The 14,728-nt window shown below is 37.6% G+C and overlaps 1 protein-coding gene across 1 annotated transcript in view; it reads left to right on the forward strand.

Moving 5' to 3' along the window:
* Window positions 1–13,840, forward strand: part of LOC104598759 (Carbohydrate-binding-like fold) — a 43,337-nt gene extending 29,497 nt beyond the window's left edge. The window contains exons 20-27 of the mRNA XM_010260957.3: window positions 6,319–6,364; window positions 6,452–6,700; window positions 7,816–8,046; window positions 8,883–8,974; window positions 10,055–10,283; window positions 12,252–12,608; window positions 13,103–13,176; window positions 13,300–13,840. Of these exons, the coding sequence (XP_010259259.1) occupies window positions 6,319–6,364; window positions 6,452–6,700; window positions 7,816–8,046; window positions 8,883–8,974; window positions 10,055–10,283; window positions 12,252–12,608; window positions 13,103–13,176; window positions 13,300–13,399 (1,378 nt within the window). The 3' untranslated portion in view covers window positions 13,400–13,840. The remainder of the gene's footprint in view (window positions 1–6,318; window positions 6,365–6,451; window positions 6,701–7,815; window positions 8,047–8,882; window positions 8,975–10,054; window positions 10,284–12,251; window positions 12,609–13,102; window positions 13,177–13,299) is intronic.
* Window positions 13,841–14,728: the final 888 nt, after the last annotated feature.

A 14,728-nucleotide genomic window follows, 5' to 3' on the forward strand; every position in this document is an offset into this window, starting at 1 on the left:
TCCTCTCCACATTGTCCTTCCCCTTTTTATCCGCCACCTGAAAAGAGAAGGGGAAAAAAGGCCTTGCAAGTCTGATGGGGTATTCCAACTACATCCAAATAGGGACAAAGCCCATTCCCAAATTGACCTCGCAAAATGGCAAGACACCATTGGCCATTAATTTTGGATACAGAAAGAGTACAAACGGGTAAAAGTCCTTTCAGATTTGAAAAAAGTATTGGATTTTCCACCCTGACTTTAAAGATGAAGTGGCCAGATGGTGGGATGAATGTAACCCTGAAGGTTGGGCAGGTTAAGTTTGGTCAAAAGCTTAAATACATCAAAAAGAAGCTGAAGGAGTGGAATAAGTGGAACTTTAAAGTGATTTCTGAAGAAAAAGATAAGTTGTTACCATATCATGCAAATCTGGATGTTAGAGACTGATGGTCAGTTAGAGAGGGAAATTAAAAGAAATGACATTCGAGCTGCCCTAGAACAACTAGTGTGGAGGGAGGAGGTGTACTGGAGACAAAGATCTAGGGTGAGCTGGTTAAGAGAAGACCATAACACCCGATTCTTTCACCGCTTGGCTAATGGCAGGAATAGGAAGAATTTCATTTCTAAATTGGTGGTGGATAATTGTGAGACAGAGGATCCTTTTATTATCAAGGAAGAAATAGTTGACTTCTTTGAGAAGCTGTATTTGTCTGACAGAAGATGGAGACCTTTGTTATCAGAATGGAATGGCTCTAAGATCTCAGGAGATAAGAAATCTTGGCTTGAGAGAGACTTTAGGGAAGAGGAAATTAAAGAGTCAGTGTTCAGTCTTGATGAAGATAAGGTCCCTGGCCCTGATGGTTTTTCCTTGATTTTCTATCAGGAGTGTTGGGATATTATCAAGCATGACTTAATTTATGTCTTTGTTGATTTCCATAGATCAGCCAAATTAAATCTGGGCAATAATTATACTTTCATTAAGCTGATTCCTAAAAAAGCTGGCACAGTTGAGACTAAAGATTATAGGCCAATCAGTCTCCTTGGCAGCCTATATAAAATCCTAGCCAAAGCTCTAGCTAATCGATTAAAGGAAGTAATTGGAGATGTGGTGGACTTCTCCCAAAGTGCTTTCATCAGAGACAGACAAATTACGGATGGGATCTTAATTGCTAATGAGGTAGTAGAAGATAGGAAACAAAAAAGAAAAGAAGGGGTGGTTTGCAAAATTGATCTAGAAAAGGCGTATGACAGAGTGGATTGGAAGTGCCTTTGGAATATCTTGAGATTCAAAGGATTTGGAGATAAATGGATTAGTTGGATGAAAGGATGCATTCAATCTACTTGCTTCTCAATTCTTATCAATGGAGTCCCCCAAGGATTCTTTAAGGCTTCGAGAGGATTGAGACAATGATGTCCTCTATCCCTGCTGTTGTTCACCTTGATAACAGACTTACTAGACTTTCTCCTTAAATCCGCTTCAAAAGTAATTTGTTGAAAGGCTTTAGTAGGTAGAGAGAAGATTCGGATTTCTCATTTGTTTTATGCTGATGACACAATTCTCTTCCTAGAAGGTAAGGTTAAATAATTCAGAAATTTGAAGAAAATTCTCAAATGCTTTGAGGCTGTGGTGGGTTCAAGAGCCAATTTAGCCAAGAGCAGCATCGTAGGTATTCATGTTCCCCAAGATAAGTTGATCATCTTTAAAGAAATTCTTGGATGTAAGGTTGAGAAGTGGCCTATAACTTATCAGTTATCTCAGCCTTCGTTTGGGGGGGGGGGGTGATCCTTCTTCTACCTCCCTTTGGGCTCCGATGATTGAAAAATGTGAGGAAAGGTTGGATTCTTGAAAAAGAAATTCTCTCTCGAAAGGGGGCAGACTTACTCTCATCAAGTCTTCCCTATCCAGCCTGCCAATTTACTTCCTCTCCATCTTTAAAATGCCAGCCAAAGTGAGATATATTCTAGAAAAATTGCAGCTACTTCCTTTGGGAGGGAGGGGAAAAAAGGAACACCTAGTTAACTGGGAGATAGTTTGCAAACCGAATAAGGATGGAGGGTTAGACCTTGGACATTTGGAAGAAAGAAATGTTGCTCTTCTTGGGAAATGGTTATTCCGCTTCCCCTTGGAACAAGATAGTTTCTGGGCTTCCATAATAAGAAGTAATTAAGTAAATATGGAAGGAACAATAACAGGTGGGACAGCAACACTGTGACAAACAGATTTTCCTTTGCCAACCCCTGGAAAGGTATTATGCAAGTCCTTCCTTTCTTCTCCCTCTTATTAAGATTCAGAATTGGAACTGGTAGTTGTACCAGATTTTGGACTGATACTTGGTGGGGCTCCCAACCTCTCTCTGTCACCTATCCTAACCTCTTCAGTCTAGCTTTGGAAAGGAAATCTTAGTTTCTAATGTTCTCATCAGAGATAATCAAGGTTTGTCCTATAATTTCAACTTTCATAGAGCTTTAACTGATTTTGAAGCCCAAGAAGATTCCTCCCTTCTCTCCTTGAGTGAAGTTTTTCTCTCTAATCACCTCCCTGATAAACGTATTTGGTCTTTATCTCCCAATGGCCTATTTTCCTCTAAGTCCTTTTTCACCCACCTTACTTTGGGAACCCCTCCTACCTTCTTGGTCAGCAGAATTTGGCCTTGTGTGGTGCCTCTCAAAATTTCGTTCTTTATCTGGGAGGCAGTTTGGGAGCGCATTAACACTTGTGATCTGATCCAAAGAAAAAGATTAGGATATCGTTATCTTTCTCCTCATATCTGTATTATGTGTATGAAGGATGGTGAATCAGCTAGCCACTTGCTAATCAATTGTGAGGTGTCTCGTTCTCTGTTGCAATTCTTCCTTGATTTGGTATTCGGACATAGCTTCTATCGGGTTCCCCCAAATAAGGTTGCAAACTTTTTCAATCAGTGGCCTTGCAATCTGGGGTCTAGAGGTAAAATTTTTTGGAGAGCCTTAACTCATGTTGTTATGTGGTGTATCTGGGATGTTTTTGATAACAAGTTTGCGAGGACGGAAGCAATTAGAGAAAGAATTCTTGAGTGCACCTTTTCCTGGATCCTTTCCTCTGATCATTTCAAAGGTTTCAGATATGCTGATCTTGAAAGGATTTTAATAGAGATTATACAGTCCTCCACTGTTAGCAATCAAACAAGGCACCTCCTCACTCCCAGGCCTGAGTTAGATTATTTACTAAAGTTTGATGGCAGTTGTAGAGCAATCTCTGGCCAGATTCTGGCGGCTGGCATTGGGGGAGTGATTCTAAACAGAGAGGCTCAGTTATTTGGGCTTACAGTGATCCCGCTGGTGCAGTAGATGCTTCTGAAGTTGAACTCAGAGCATTAGTGATTGGTCTGAGAACTGCTAGATCTCTACAGCTTAACTCTATTCTCATTGAGGGAGATTCTTGGAATGCTATTAGCTGGGCCTCCCACCCAGACAAGGGCCCTTGGAGATTGGGCCACTTTCTCATTGAGATTTCTGAAGTTTTTTCTTCTCTGTTTTGCGAATTTAGATGGATTCCAAGGGAGCTGAACTCAATTGCGGATCATTTGGCTAAATCTGGGGTGGATAGAACCTTTTTGTATAGTGCAAACGCTTTGCCCCGTTAAGTGGGGTGTCTCTTAATAGGACTGTCTGTTTATTTTGTTTGTACATCCCCCTCCTTTTGCCCTTCTGATTAATATAATAGTTACTTTTTTCAAAAATAATTATTTTTTTTTCAAGTATACCTTTAAAAACATGTTGCTTTTGGTACTAACATTTGATACAAAAAGTGCATTCATCTTGTACATTAGCTATTCATTTATGTCAAATAAGACAGGAGATAGAAAAGAAATGTAATGTAGAAATTTCCTCAAGAACCCATGGAGTGTTAGACTCCAAAGTGTAATGTAGACTTTCAAGACTCTGAATCTTTTGGAGGAAAGGACCCAGACTAAGAAACAAAATACTCTGGAAGGTTCAAGGACTAAGACAATCATTATCCTTTCCTTAATTGTCAAGGCAACACTAGGTGACAAAGCGCCCGTGGAGAGTGGGCTACCTTGCTTAATCAGTTGGGTAAAGAGACATGGAGGTGAAACACAGTTGGGTAAAGAGAAGTGCTAACTCACTTGCAGATGGTCTAGCCAAGCAAGGGGTCAATAGGGGTTCTTTCTTTTGGGCTCATTTCTAAATCTGTATTTTTTGGTTTGTGCTGGTGGGGAGTTATGACAGTTTACCTCCCCCTGTATTGTAATTAACAATTTTTTATTAATGAATTTACCGTTATTGATAAAAAAAAAGACTTGAACTAATAAGAATTGATTTAAGTGCCCTTAATTTAATGATGGATATGACACTGAATACAATGGAATGACAAAACAGAGATGTGAATCAACCCAAAAGAAAGAGGATATTTTATTCTGAAAATAGAAGAAAAGAGAGAAGATAGCAGAAAAGAAGAGGAAGAAGAAGATGAGAAGGAGAAGAGAGTTTGATCAGTTCTCTCTCTTTTTTTCCTAGTCACTTTTTATTAATCTAATCGTAACAGTCATAATTACAAAGATGCCCTTAATGGGGCAGCTACCTCATAACACAACCAGTGTTTTAAAAGGCGTGGGAGGTGTACGCCTGGAGGCGCTCCCAGAACGCCCTGAGGCGTATGCCAGAGGTGCTGGCACCTCTGACGCGTACGCCTCAGGTGCAAGAGGCGTACGCCTCTTGTGCTTTTCTCATGAGGCGTGCTAGAGGCGTACGCCTCTTGCGCCTCATGCACATCTGATATGAAAATACAGAAAAAAAAAAAGAAAAAAAGGGAAGGGAAGGAAAGGAAAGGAAAAGAAAAGAAAAGGAAAGGAAAGAGAAGAAAAAAAGAGAAAAGGAAAGAAAAGAAAAGTAAGGGAAGGGAAGAAAAGATAAGGGGAAAGAAAATGGTTTGCCCCCTGTCCCTTCGGCTGGGGGGCTTTGCCCCCCAGACCCCCTCCCCCGCCCCCTTTTCGATGCAGCCCAATTTGTATTTTTGAGTTGGGGGGGGGGGGGGGGGGGGGGGGTCTTGCTCCACTTCAGTGAGCTCGCTTCGCTCACTCGCCTTCGCTTTGACAAGACCCCCCACCCTCCTTTGAACTACTATTATGCATCTTTATTCTTTTTAATATAAAAGATTTTTATTAAAAATAAAGAAAAAATGAGATCCCCCCTTCCTTTTCATCCTCCTCATAACCCCCCTCCTCTTAAGGAAGCCTCCTTGTGTTCGGGAGGCTTATGCCTCTTGCGTTTTGAATTACGCCTCACGCCTCTAGGTAGTGGAACGCCTCACATCATGCGTCCACGTTTTAAAACACTGAAAACAACATAAGGAATGAAAAAAGGTTAACAAACCCACATGGGTAAGGCCCATTAACATAAACTGTACATATAATAGAAGGTAATAAATAAAAAGATACTAGGGCCCATTTGGTCCAGTCTCTCTACAAACAGGATTCATGTAGCCAACCCCATATAGTTGGGACAAGGCTTAGATGATGATGATGATGATGATTCTAATGAAATTGAATTTTGATGTGCACTCCATTCCAGCCTCGTCCAGGTTTGGAGGTGCTTTCAAGTATTGCTTTGGGTGTGTAATTTGGATCTGATTGGCATTGGTGATTCTAGTTTTCAGAAGTTTCTGGCCTCCTGAATGGCCTCTGTTTCACAGATTTCTCCTTTCCCTCTATTGTTGTGGAGGCAACCATAAGAATGTCAATGGCGGGAATACTGAACAATCATAAGAATGTCAATTGTTGTGAAGGCAATCATTTTCCAAATTTGGGCTCAGTTGCCTACATAAAAAAAAAAAAATAATAATAATAAAAAACTAATTCTAAAATGTATCAAGATAAGCTAATGAAATGGTTGATGGTATTTGCTAAACATGGTGGATATGTTCATTTTTATAGCGTATGCCATTCTCTTTTTAAAGATTAGGCCTTTAATAGGGCTATGCGCTTTGTACATTTGGTTTTCTTGTATGATAGAAACCAGTTACTTGCTGAAGGTATAATTATAGAGGAAAGTTAATTCTCTTTGGCATTGCAGAATAGCAGGAAAAAGCAGTTTATTGTTCTTTGTTGAAAATTCATGAATTTTCCTGTTTAGAAAATGGAACTTTGTAGTTACTTCCTATTGTATTCCAGTTTCTAACATTGTGATCTGCTAGGCCCCTTATAATGTTTCAAGTGTTGGTACAATTAAACACCTTGGTTCTGGTTGTTGACATTGTATTTTGTTTGCCTGGAAATCAGGCTAAACCTTTGTCGCTCAGTCATTGGTCTTATTATTGCACTAATTAGGGCAGTGATTTTGCAGGAATGATGAAGAAAAGAGGATATTATTTTATCCCAGAAACCACCCTGTAAGCTTTGATATTTTTCACACCATGAGTATATTTTAATATTGTCTAATAGAATGGTTTTCAACATCTCTTGAATATCTTTGATAGGTCTCAGTGACTAATGATGGTTGCCAACCTACTATTCCTCCATTTTTGGGTCGTTTGGGCTTGTATATTGAAGGATCAGTTTCCCCACCCCTTTCTGGTGTCAGTATCAGAATTATGGCTGCTGGAGTGAGTAGCAATGCCCCATTGCAGAAAGGTGAATTAGCACTGGAAACTGCTACAGGAGCAGATGGTTTCTTTATTGGTGGCCCTTTGTACGATGATACAAGTTACAGCCTTGAAGCTTCAAAGGTTTGGAAACTTTTGGAACCATTTTCTGTACTGTGCATATGATGCATCATTGTCCATGAAATATGATACTCTGCTTTATTCATCAATTTCCCTTATTGGGTGCATTTAAACCTTGTTATTAGTAATAGAAGCTCACCAGCCTTGCGAGGAACTGAAGATACCTCTGTTTCTTATTTCCTCAGATTATTTATAAGCAAGTTATTTTTAATGCTTTTAGTTGTAATAGTTATATGTATGGTGTTACTTTTGTCTGTGAAGTTGATTATGTTCCATAATGATGAAAATCTCTTAGTACATGCAGAATTGAACATGTCATCCTCTAGTTTGCTTTCCTCTTTGTAATATGGAGACGATATATTTTTCCTGTCTTTGTTAAATATAACATGGTCAAGTTTAGATAAGAAAGTAACAAAGTTTTCTTTTGGTAAATAAAGATAATTCTAATTTTTCATGTTTCATATTTTTCTTTCTCTTGTAACCTTTTATTCTTCCTCTGCTCTTTCAATCATATCTAAACTGGGGATTTTCAGACAACTAATTTAATTGTACTAAATAAATTATTTCTATTTAATTTAAATATGACAGTTTTAACCAGATTATATTTAATGCTAGAAGAGACCCATACAATGAACGAGCTGGTGTTAAAAAGATGTCCATGCTACATTCAGTTTCTTAACTGAATTGGTTGTGGGTGAGCTTAAATAGCCTCATATTTAATTAATATTTTAAAAACCCCAAAAACACAATTCTGAAAGGGTTGGGAACAATATGAGGAATCTGACGTGGACAACTGCATTTTCGAATGTAGTATAGATTTTATTAAATTGATGCCTTTTTGTAATATGGATGAATGCCAAATAGCTGGTTGGCAGTCATACCAGTCTGCAGTTGCTGGGATTCTTTCTAGTTGACTCAACTAGTGTCATGTATGGAGCAATCTAGGTTGCACTTGAACAGGGTCAGCACATTTCATTAATCTATCAAGTTGAAACTCTGATATCTTACTCCATGTGTGTGTCTTTACCCACCCTAAATATAATGTCCTGAACAGGGTTGATACATTTTATTTTGCTTGCAAATAATTATGCTCCTGATATTGATCTTATGTTGTGCAGCCTGGTTATCATTTGAAAGCAGTTGGACCTAATTCCTTCTCTTGTCAGAAGCTTAGTCAAATTTCAGTGCATATATATTCGGATGAGGAAGCTAAAGGACAATTTCCTTCCGTTCTACTATCATTGAGTGGAGAGGATGGTTATAGGAACAATTCAGTTACTGGGGCTGGTGGATTTTTCCTCTTTGATAACTTGTTCCCTGGAAGTTTCTACTTGCGTCCACTGCTGAAGGTACTCATTAAACTATGCATTTTTGTTAGCTTTGTCTTACATAGTCAACTTACCTATTCATTGAACAATTGATTAGTATACTGATTTTACTTCAAAGGAAATAATTTATTATTGAATATGGTATTTCTAATTTTTGTTTCAATTCATGGAGAAAATATTTAAGTATTAGTAAACCAATATTAAGACAATACCAAGATAAAAGGATCATGTATGTTATAATGGCAGTAGAATTCATAGAGAAATTTTTTTGACCATTTGAAGTTAAATTTACAGGCCTGTAGCACTATTATTGACAGTTATTATGGGCCCCTTACGCCATTTGAGAGCATAGATACTACTCTCCCCATGAAGTTTCTGTTACAATTGAACCCAAAAAAAAAAAAAATTTCTAGTTACTCCAAACTGTTTGCTGACCCTTGTACCCATTGAATTTTCACTTTATGTTCCTAGTCAGCCATCTGAGCTTCTTGGGTTCATTTCTGTAGGAGCATGATGCTCTCTCAAAATCCAGCAGCCATCCACTCACCACATTTGAGCCACCTTTAGTGATTAGGTTGCTCAAATTCATTCCATTGGCTTTCTGCAGCCCTTAAATAACCATCATAAGTTAAGATTTGTTGAATCTCCGACTCCTATTGGGCCCGAGAATATTGCAACTTCATCTCTAAAGATTCCTCCCACCCCTGATGGCCCCCTGGATTTCCAATGCTACTGCCATATGCTTTCTAGGAATAGAATTCAACAAGCTCAGAGTTGTTTCTGTTATTAATGCTAATTGTTAAACAGAAAGAATGTCTTATGCACAATTTTAACATTAATCTGTCCTTGATCCACAGGAATATTCCTTCTTGCCTCCAGCACAGGCAATAGAACTTGGTTCTGGTGAGTCTAAAAATGTAGTTTTCCAGGCCACCCGCGTTGCTTACAGGTTTGTGCATTTCTTTCACCCTTCTACTTATTCTTTCATATCTATGGTTTTACATTGTTCAGACTGTATCAATATTCCAGCTCTGTTATGTTTTTTGAAGCATTAAGCTCTTTCAAAAACTAAGAAAATCATCCATATCTTTATTCTATATCCTCTTTATTATTAACCAGCTCTACATTCTCTATCTCCGTTCCCTTATTACTAAATTCCATTTTGTAGCTTGTGGCTTAATATTCCTTACATCTATCATGGCTGGGCATGAACAACATATAATTTAGTTGTCAAGGTGACGCCTAGGCGACAAGGCGCCCTTTGAGGCTCGCCTCGACTAATCGCCAAGCAGTTTTCTACTTCCTACTATAAAATATTTTTTTATTCATTCTTTTTTGAGATTATAATTATAAAATAGACATTATTAAACTAAAATAATCATTTTGTGTGTTTATATACTAATTTCTTTTTACTATTTTCTTATTTATTAGGGTTTAATCAACACAAACATTGCTAAATGTTGTATTGAACCCTCAAAGACTTAAAAACCTGAACCAATAAGTAAGGAAGAACTTAAAATTTTATCTAATCAGCACATTTTCCTCTTCCATATATCCTTCTTCTTCTTCTTCTACTACTACTACTACCAATATATTTTATTTTCTTCTTTTCCTATAACAAAAATGAGGGTTCAGCCCCTATATTTTTTGAATTTTATTTTCCTTCTTCCTTTTCTTCTCATGAATATGTTGATTTTTCTATACTTTTATTATGAAAATCATGAACAATTATTAAAGAAATATGGTTATGGTACCTAGGGAACTACCCTAGGATCTATGTTTTAACATAAAAAAAAAATCGATCACCTAGGCACCCGCCTAGGCAACTGGGCGACAAGGCGCCCCCCGGTCACCTAGCCTCGCCTTGGCGCCTTGAAAACTATTTCAAAAATGAATGTACATAAGTGTTTACTTTCAAGTAGTATTTATGCAAATGTTCACAACCCCTCCCAAGACCCTAGATATCTGGGACCAACATTGGGTAATGGCCTTTTATTATCAAACCCTAAAATGGTTTTCCTTCATACAGTGCTATGGGTACTGTCACATTACTATCTGGCCAGCCAAAAGAAGGTGTTTCTGTCGAGGCTCGATCAGAATCGGAAGGATATTATGAGGTGACAACAACAGATTCCTCCGGAAGCTACCGTCTGAGAGGACTTCTTCCTGATACAACCTATATAGTCAAAGTAGTGGAAAAGGATGAGCTTGGAAGCCCAAGAATAGAACGTGTCTCACCAGAATCTGTTGTTGTCAAGGTGAGTTGCAGTGAATCTTCTTCTCATGGACAAGTATAGTGTTAATTCTCAAGATGTTATAGTGTTAGTTCTCATGGACAAATAGTATAGTTGTTAAGGTGAGTTGCAGTGAATCTTACTCTTTACATCTCTTGAGATATATTTTCTTTTTCTTTATAATCTTTTTTAACATTTTTTAATTATTCTAATGATTAAACCGATTTCATTGCATCGATGTTCAATTTGAGTTAAACAGCAGTCAAACCTGATTAACATAGGATTGGAGAAGACAGGTAGACTGTTTTTAAATGCTTATTTGGTCTGAGCAGATACATTAGATGTAAACTAGCTGTAAAGGATAATAAGAAAGCATTTATTATCTTGCTATTTTAATAATTTATATATATTTTATTTTAGCAAATAGTTGAATTGGATAATCCGACTGGCCATTATGTAATCCAGTGGCTTAAATCCTAAATGGTTTTGTCTTCACCAAGTCTAAGTGTCAGGGGCGATCATTTCCAGCCCAGCCCAGATTATATGTTACATATTTTTTATATATTATATTATATCATATATTTACTAAATAATTTATATAAATATTATTATACGACTCTTATAACTTGTATTATATATAATGTTTATATTTTATAAAGTAAAACATAAATTTATATAAAAATAAGTGTAGCATGGACACCCAATGTTTGATAAAGATTCACAAGTTGGCACGGGTCAATGAGTAAACTCATGTGCAAGTTCATGGCTTATTTTCCTCAATTAGCTACTGTTAAATAGATGGACGCAATGCATCCATTTTCTTAATTCATTGATGTGTGGGACCTTGAATGTTAGGTTAGCCTTTTGGTTGAAGGTCCCACATTCATGAATTATGAAAATGAAAGCTTTTCATTCATCTATTTAATGATAAACAGCTGTGCAAGTTAGGCTACCATATTATTTAATGTCATAGACCCAAAGGTCAAACCCAGGCCCAGGCTATAGCCCTTATCATAGATGCTAAGCCCAGCTCATGAGTAAACTCATGTGCAAGTTCATGGCTTATTTTCCTCAATTAGCTACTGTTAAATAGATGGACGCAATGCATCCATTTTCTTAATTCATTGATGTGTGGGACCTTGAATGTTAGGTTAGCCTTTTGGCTGAAGGTCCCACATTCATGAATTATGAAAATGAAAGCTTTTCATTCATCTATTTAATGATAAACAGCTGTGCAAGTTAGGCTACCATATTATTTAATGTCATAGACCCAAAGGTCAAACCCAGGCCCAGGCTATAGCCCTTATCATAGATGCTAAGCCCAGCTCATGATTGCCCCAAACTGATAATAACCAAATTTCCCATTTTAGAAAACTATTCTTTTTCTGGTATCTTAGAGATTTTTCCTAAATAAAGAGTGTCCACATTTTATGACTATTAGAGGGGAGGCATGGTAAAATGCATTGAAGTTCAAGAGTTGAACACCATCATTTTGGTACACCGTTACAATTTAAACATTTCACCTAATATACAATAAGAGTCCCACTTTCTGGTTTGATTGTGTGGCTAAGTTGACTGTTGAATTTGGTATGATGTTTGAAGTTCATGGCTTCATTCTGCTTCTGAAGCCTTGGCAGAGAATACTACTTGAACATCCTGATTGGTCCCATGCATCAGGTGAAAGATTTTTCATCATTACAGTTTAGCTTTGTGATTGTCAAATTGTCTTCCATTACCACATGTTCAATGACCATAATATCCTCTGATGGATGTAGAAATAACTAGGATTCCCCTGCAGCATTTTTACTCCCAAACACTTCAGTCTGAACTCTGGTGGTTCTGGTTTATCTGTGGTTTCTCATTTTTTCTTATTCTGTTATTTCCTAATGTCTATAAAATCTGTGTTTAAGCATCACCTATTATCAGCTGCTTGTAATATTTCTTCTTTATACTCACTTCTGCATGCATATAATGTTCTCTTCCTTTTGGTAGGTTGGCTCTGAAGATATCAAGGGTCTGGATTTTGTAGTATTTGAACAGTTGGAAATGACCATTTTAACTGGCCATGTAGAGGGAGTTGGCATTAGGGAGTTAGAAACACATCTCTTGGTTGAAGTGAAGTCAGCAAGTAACCCATCTAACATTGAGTCAGTTTTTCCATTGCCACTTTCCCACTTTTTTCATATAAGGGATCTGCCCAAGGGTAAGCATCTTGTGCAGTTGCGTTCCAGCCTTCCATCAAGTACCCACAGATTTCAATCAGAAATTATTGAGGTTGACTTGGAAAAGCAAGCACAAGTTCACATTGGCCCTCTCAGATACAAAGTTGAGGAGGATCATCACAAACAGGTACATGCTACATTAAATACTAATGGCGTCTTTTCATAACAAAACATGCACTTGCAAACCATGGCATTGAGCCAGGGCATGGTGAACAGAGGTTCTGTCGTTCTGATTACTTGTTCTCGATTTGAAATTTGTTGATCCCACCATAAAATGAGCAATGGTAGTTCAGTGCCTGTGACAACTTTTTATAGGCTAAGGTGTCTTTTAACTAGAAGGGATCTGTTGCAAATGCAAGTGTGTGAATGTGGACCCCATGTGTATGGAACATTGGCGTGCTCACTCATAATCTGGTCATGTAGCCTGGTCCACACACCAGTATTGGCAGCAGATCCTGTCGTCTCTTTTAACTAGGTTGGTTGGGTGGCTGAAATGCTTGGTACATTTCAAAATGAATTATGTGGACTTTGTATATTGATGTGGTATTCTAAATAATGCATCTTGGGTAATCAATTGGCATTGGATCAAGTTGCTAAAAATTTGTGCGTAATGTTGTATAGGAATTAACGCCAGCACCAGTTTTTCCTCTCATTGTTGGTGTCTCTGTCATCGGTCTTTTTATTGGTATGCCAAGGTAATGGGAATGCAAAAAAGTAGATGAACATACAAGTATATAAAAAGAAGTCTTTTACTTTGTTCCGAATTTTTGTTTGGCATGTCTTGGATGTTTATGAACTTGTTTTATCCATTTCTACAGGTTGAAGGATTTATACCAATTGACGATAGGAATTGCTTCTTCAGGATCTACTGCAAAAAAAGAAGTAAGAAAACCAGTCGTGAGAAAGAGAACTTATTGAAGGTGCTTTTAAATCCCAGAGGAAGTTTTTATTTATTTCAACCATCATCGGTCCTATGGCTGAGAGAACATATACACTAATGCTAACCATTGTTCTCGAGCATTGCACTATAGAAGATGTAGTTGTCAACATCTACAAGAGCAAAAAGCTGGGCTCTTTTTATTCAAGTGACTTTCAGTTTTGTTGCTTCGATTACAAGCTGCAGCTCAAGTCAGGTAGTTGTGTCATAACATTGCTCTAATGCCCTCAATATTTGCCACGAGCTATAGTCACCATTGCAAGGTCGTGAGAGGGTTCTTCTGACGGCCCTGTTGTGGTAGAGGTTTAGCATACCCCTGAAAGGTCATTCTTGTTTGAGGGTCGGTTGGGCCATAAGCTGTAGAGAAATATGTTAAAAGAATGAGGAAATTTCCATATCTAAAGAGGGATTTCAATACTCAATCCACCTCTCTCCAAGTTCTATCTCATCACAAACCGGGGATGGTTCGATCATATGCCTTGCTAAAATTCTACATATCACAAAATCAGGGTCGCCGGAAAAAAAACTCGCAACACGGCAGACGAATTTGATTCTACCAAAGCAAACTAATGCCAACCCATATAAGCACCCATTGGTGGGTGCTATGATTGGAATAGGCAACTCTTGCTAAGTTGCTAGGGGTGTTCAAGTTCAGATGATAAATTGAAAAATTCGATTAATTTGGGTATCAGTTTGGTTCAATTTTTGTTTTTTTTTTTGTTTTAATTGATTTCCGTTTCAGTTCGGTTTGGTTGGAACTCTTGCTCAGCAAAGCCGTCTACACCCTACACCTTTAGGCTATGTTTGGTTTGAAGGAATCCATTTTATTCTGGAATTTAAGGCCAGTCTACCCAAAACCTCATCTCCAACATCTGCAATTAGACAGCCTAAGAGCATGGTGTTGTTTCAGTTAAAGAATGAACCTGACAACTGACAACCCAGTTAGCGTATACAAAGTTTTAAATTTCGTAACGTATAGGCCGATACGTATCATTTCAGAAGAGTTCCGATACACGGAACATGTCTAATTAAATGGTTTCGTATTTTTTCGTCCGTATCGAACCGATACAGGTCCGTATCAGCAATGTATCGGTTCGTTTCGAGTATGTATCGGCCGATACAATTCAAAACGTGCCGATATGCATTTTGTATCAGCTGAATTTAATTTTCCTCTCCTTTTTAAATTTAAATTATATCTTCTCTCTCTCATTAATATCAATTTTAATTAAGTCTTAAGTCTGAGATGTCACTAAATGCTAATATAATTTAATTAAATGTTCATTTAAGTTACCTTTAATTACAGCATTTAA

Source organism: Nelumbo nucifera, chromosome 3 (assembly GCF_055504915.1).
Source record: "Nelumbo nucifera cultivar China Antique chromosome 3, China Antique-T2T, whole genome shotgun sequence".
In the NCBI taxonomy this organism is placed as follows: Eukaryota; Viridiplantae; Streptophyta; class Magnoliopsida; order Proteales; family Nelumbonaceae; genus Nelumbo; species Nelumbo nucifera.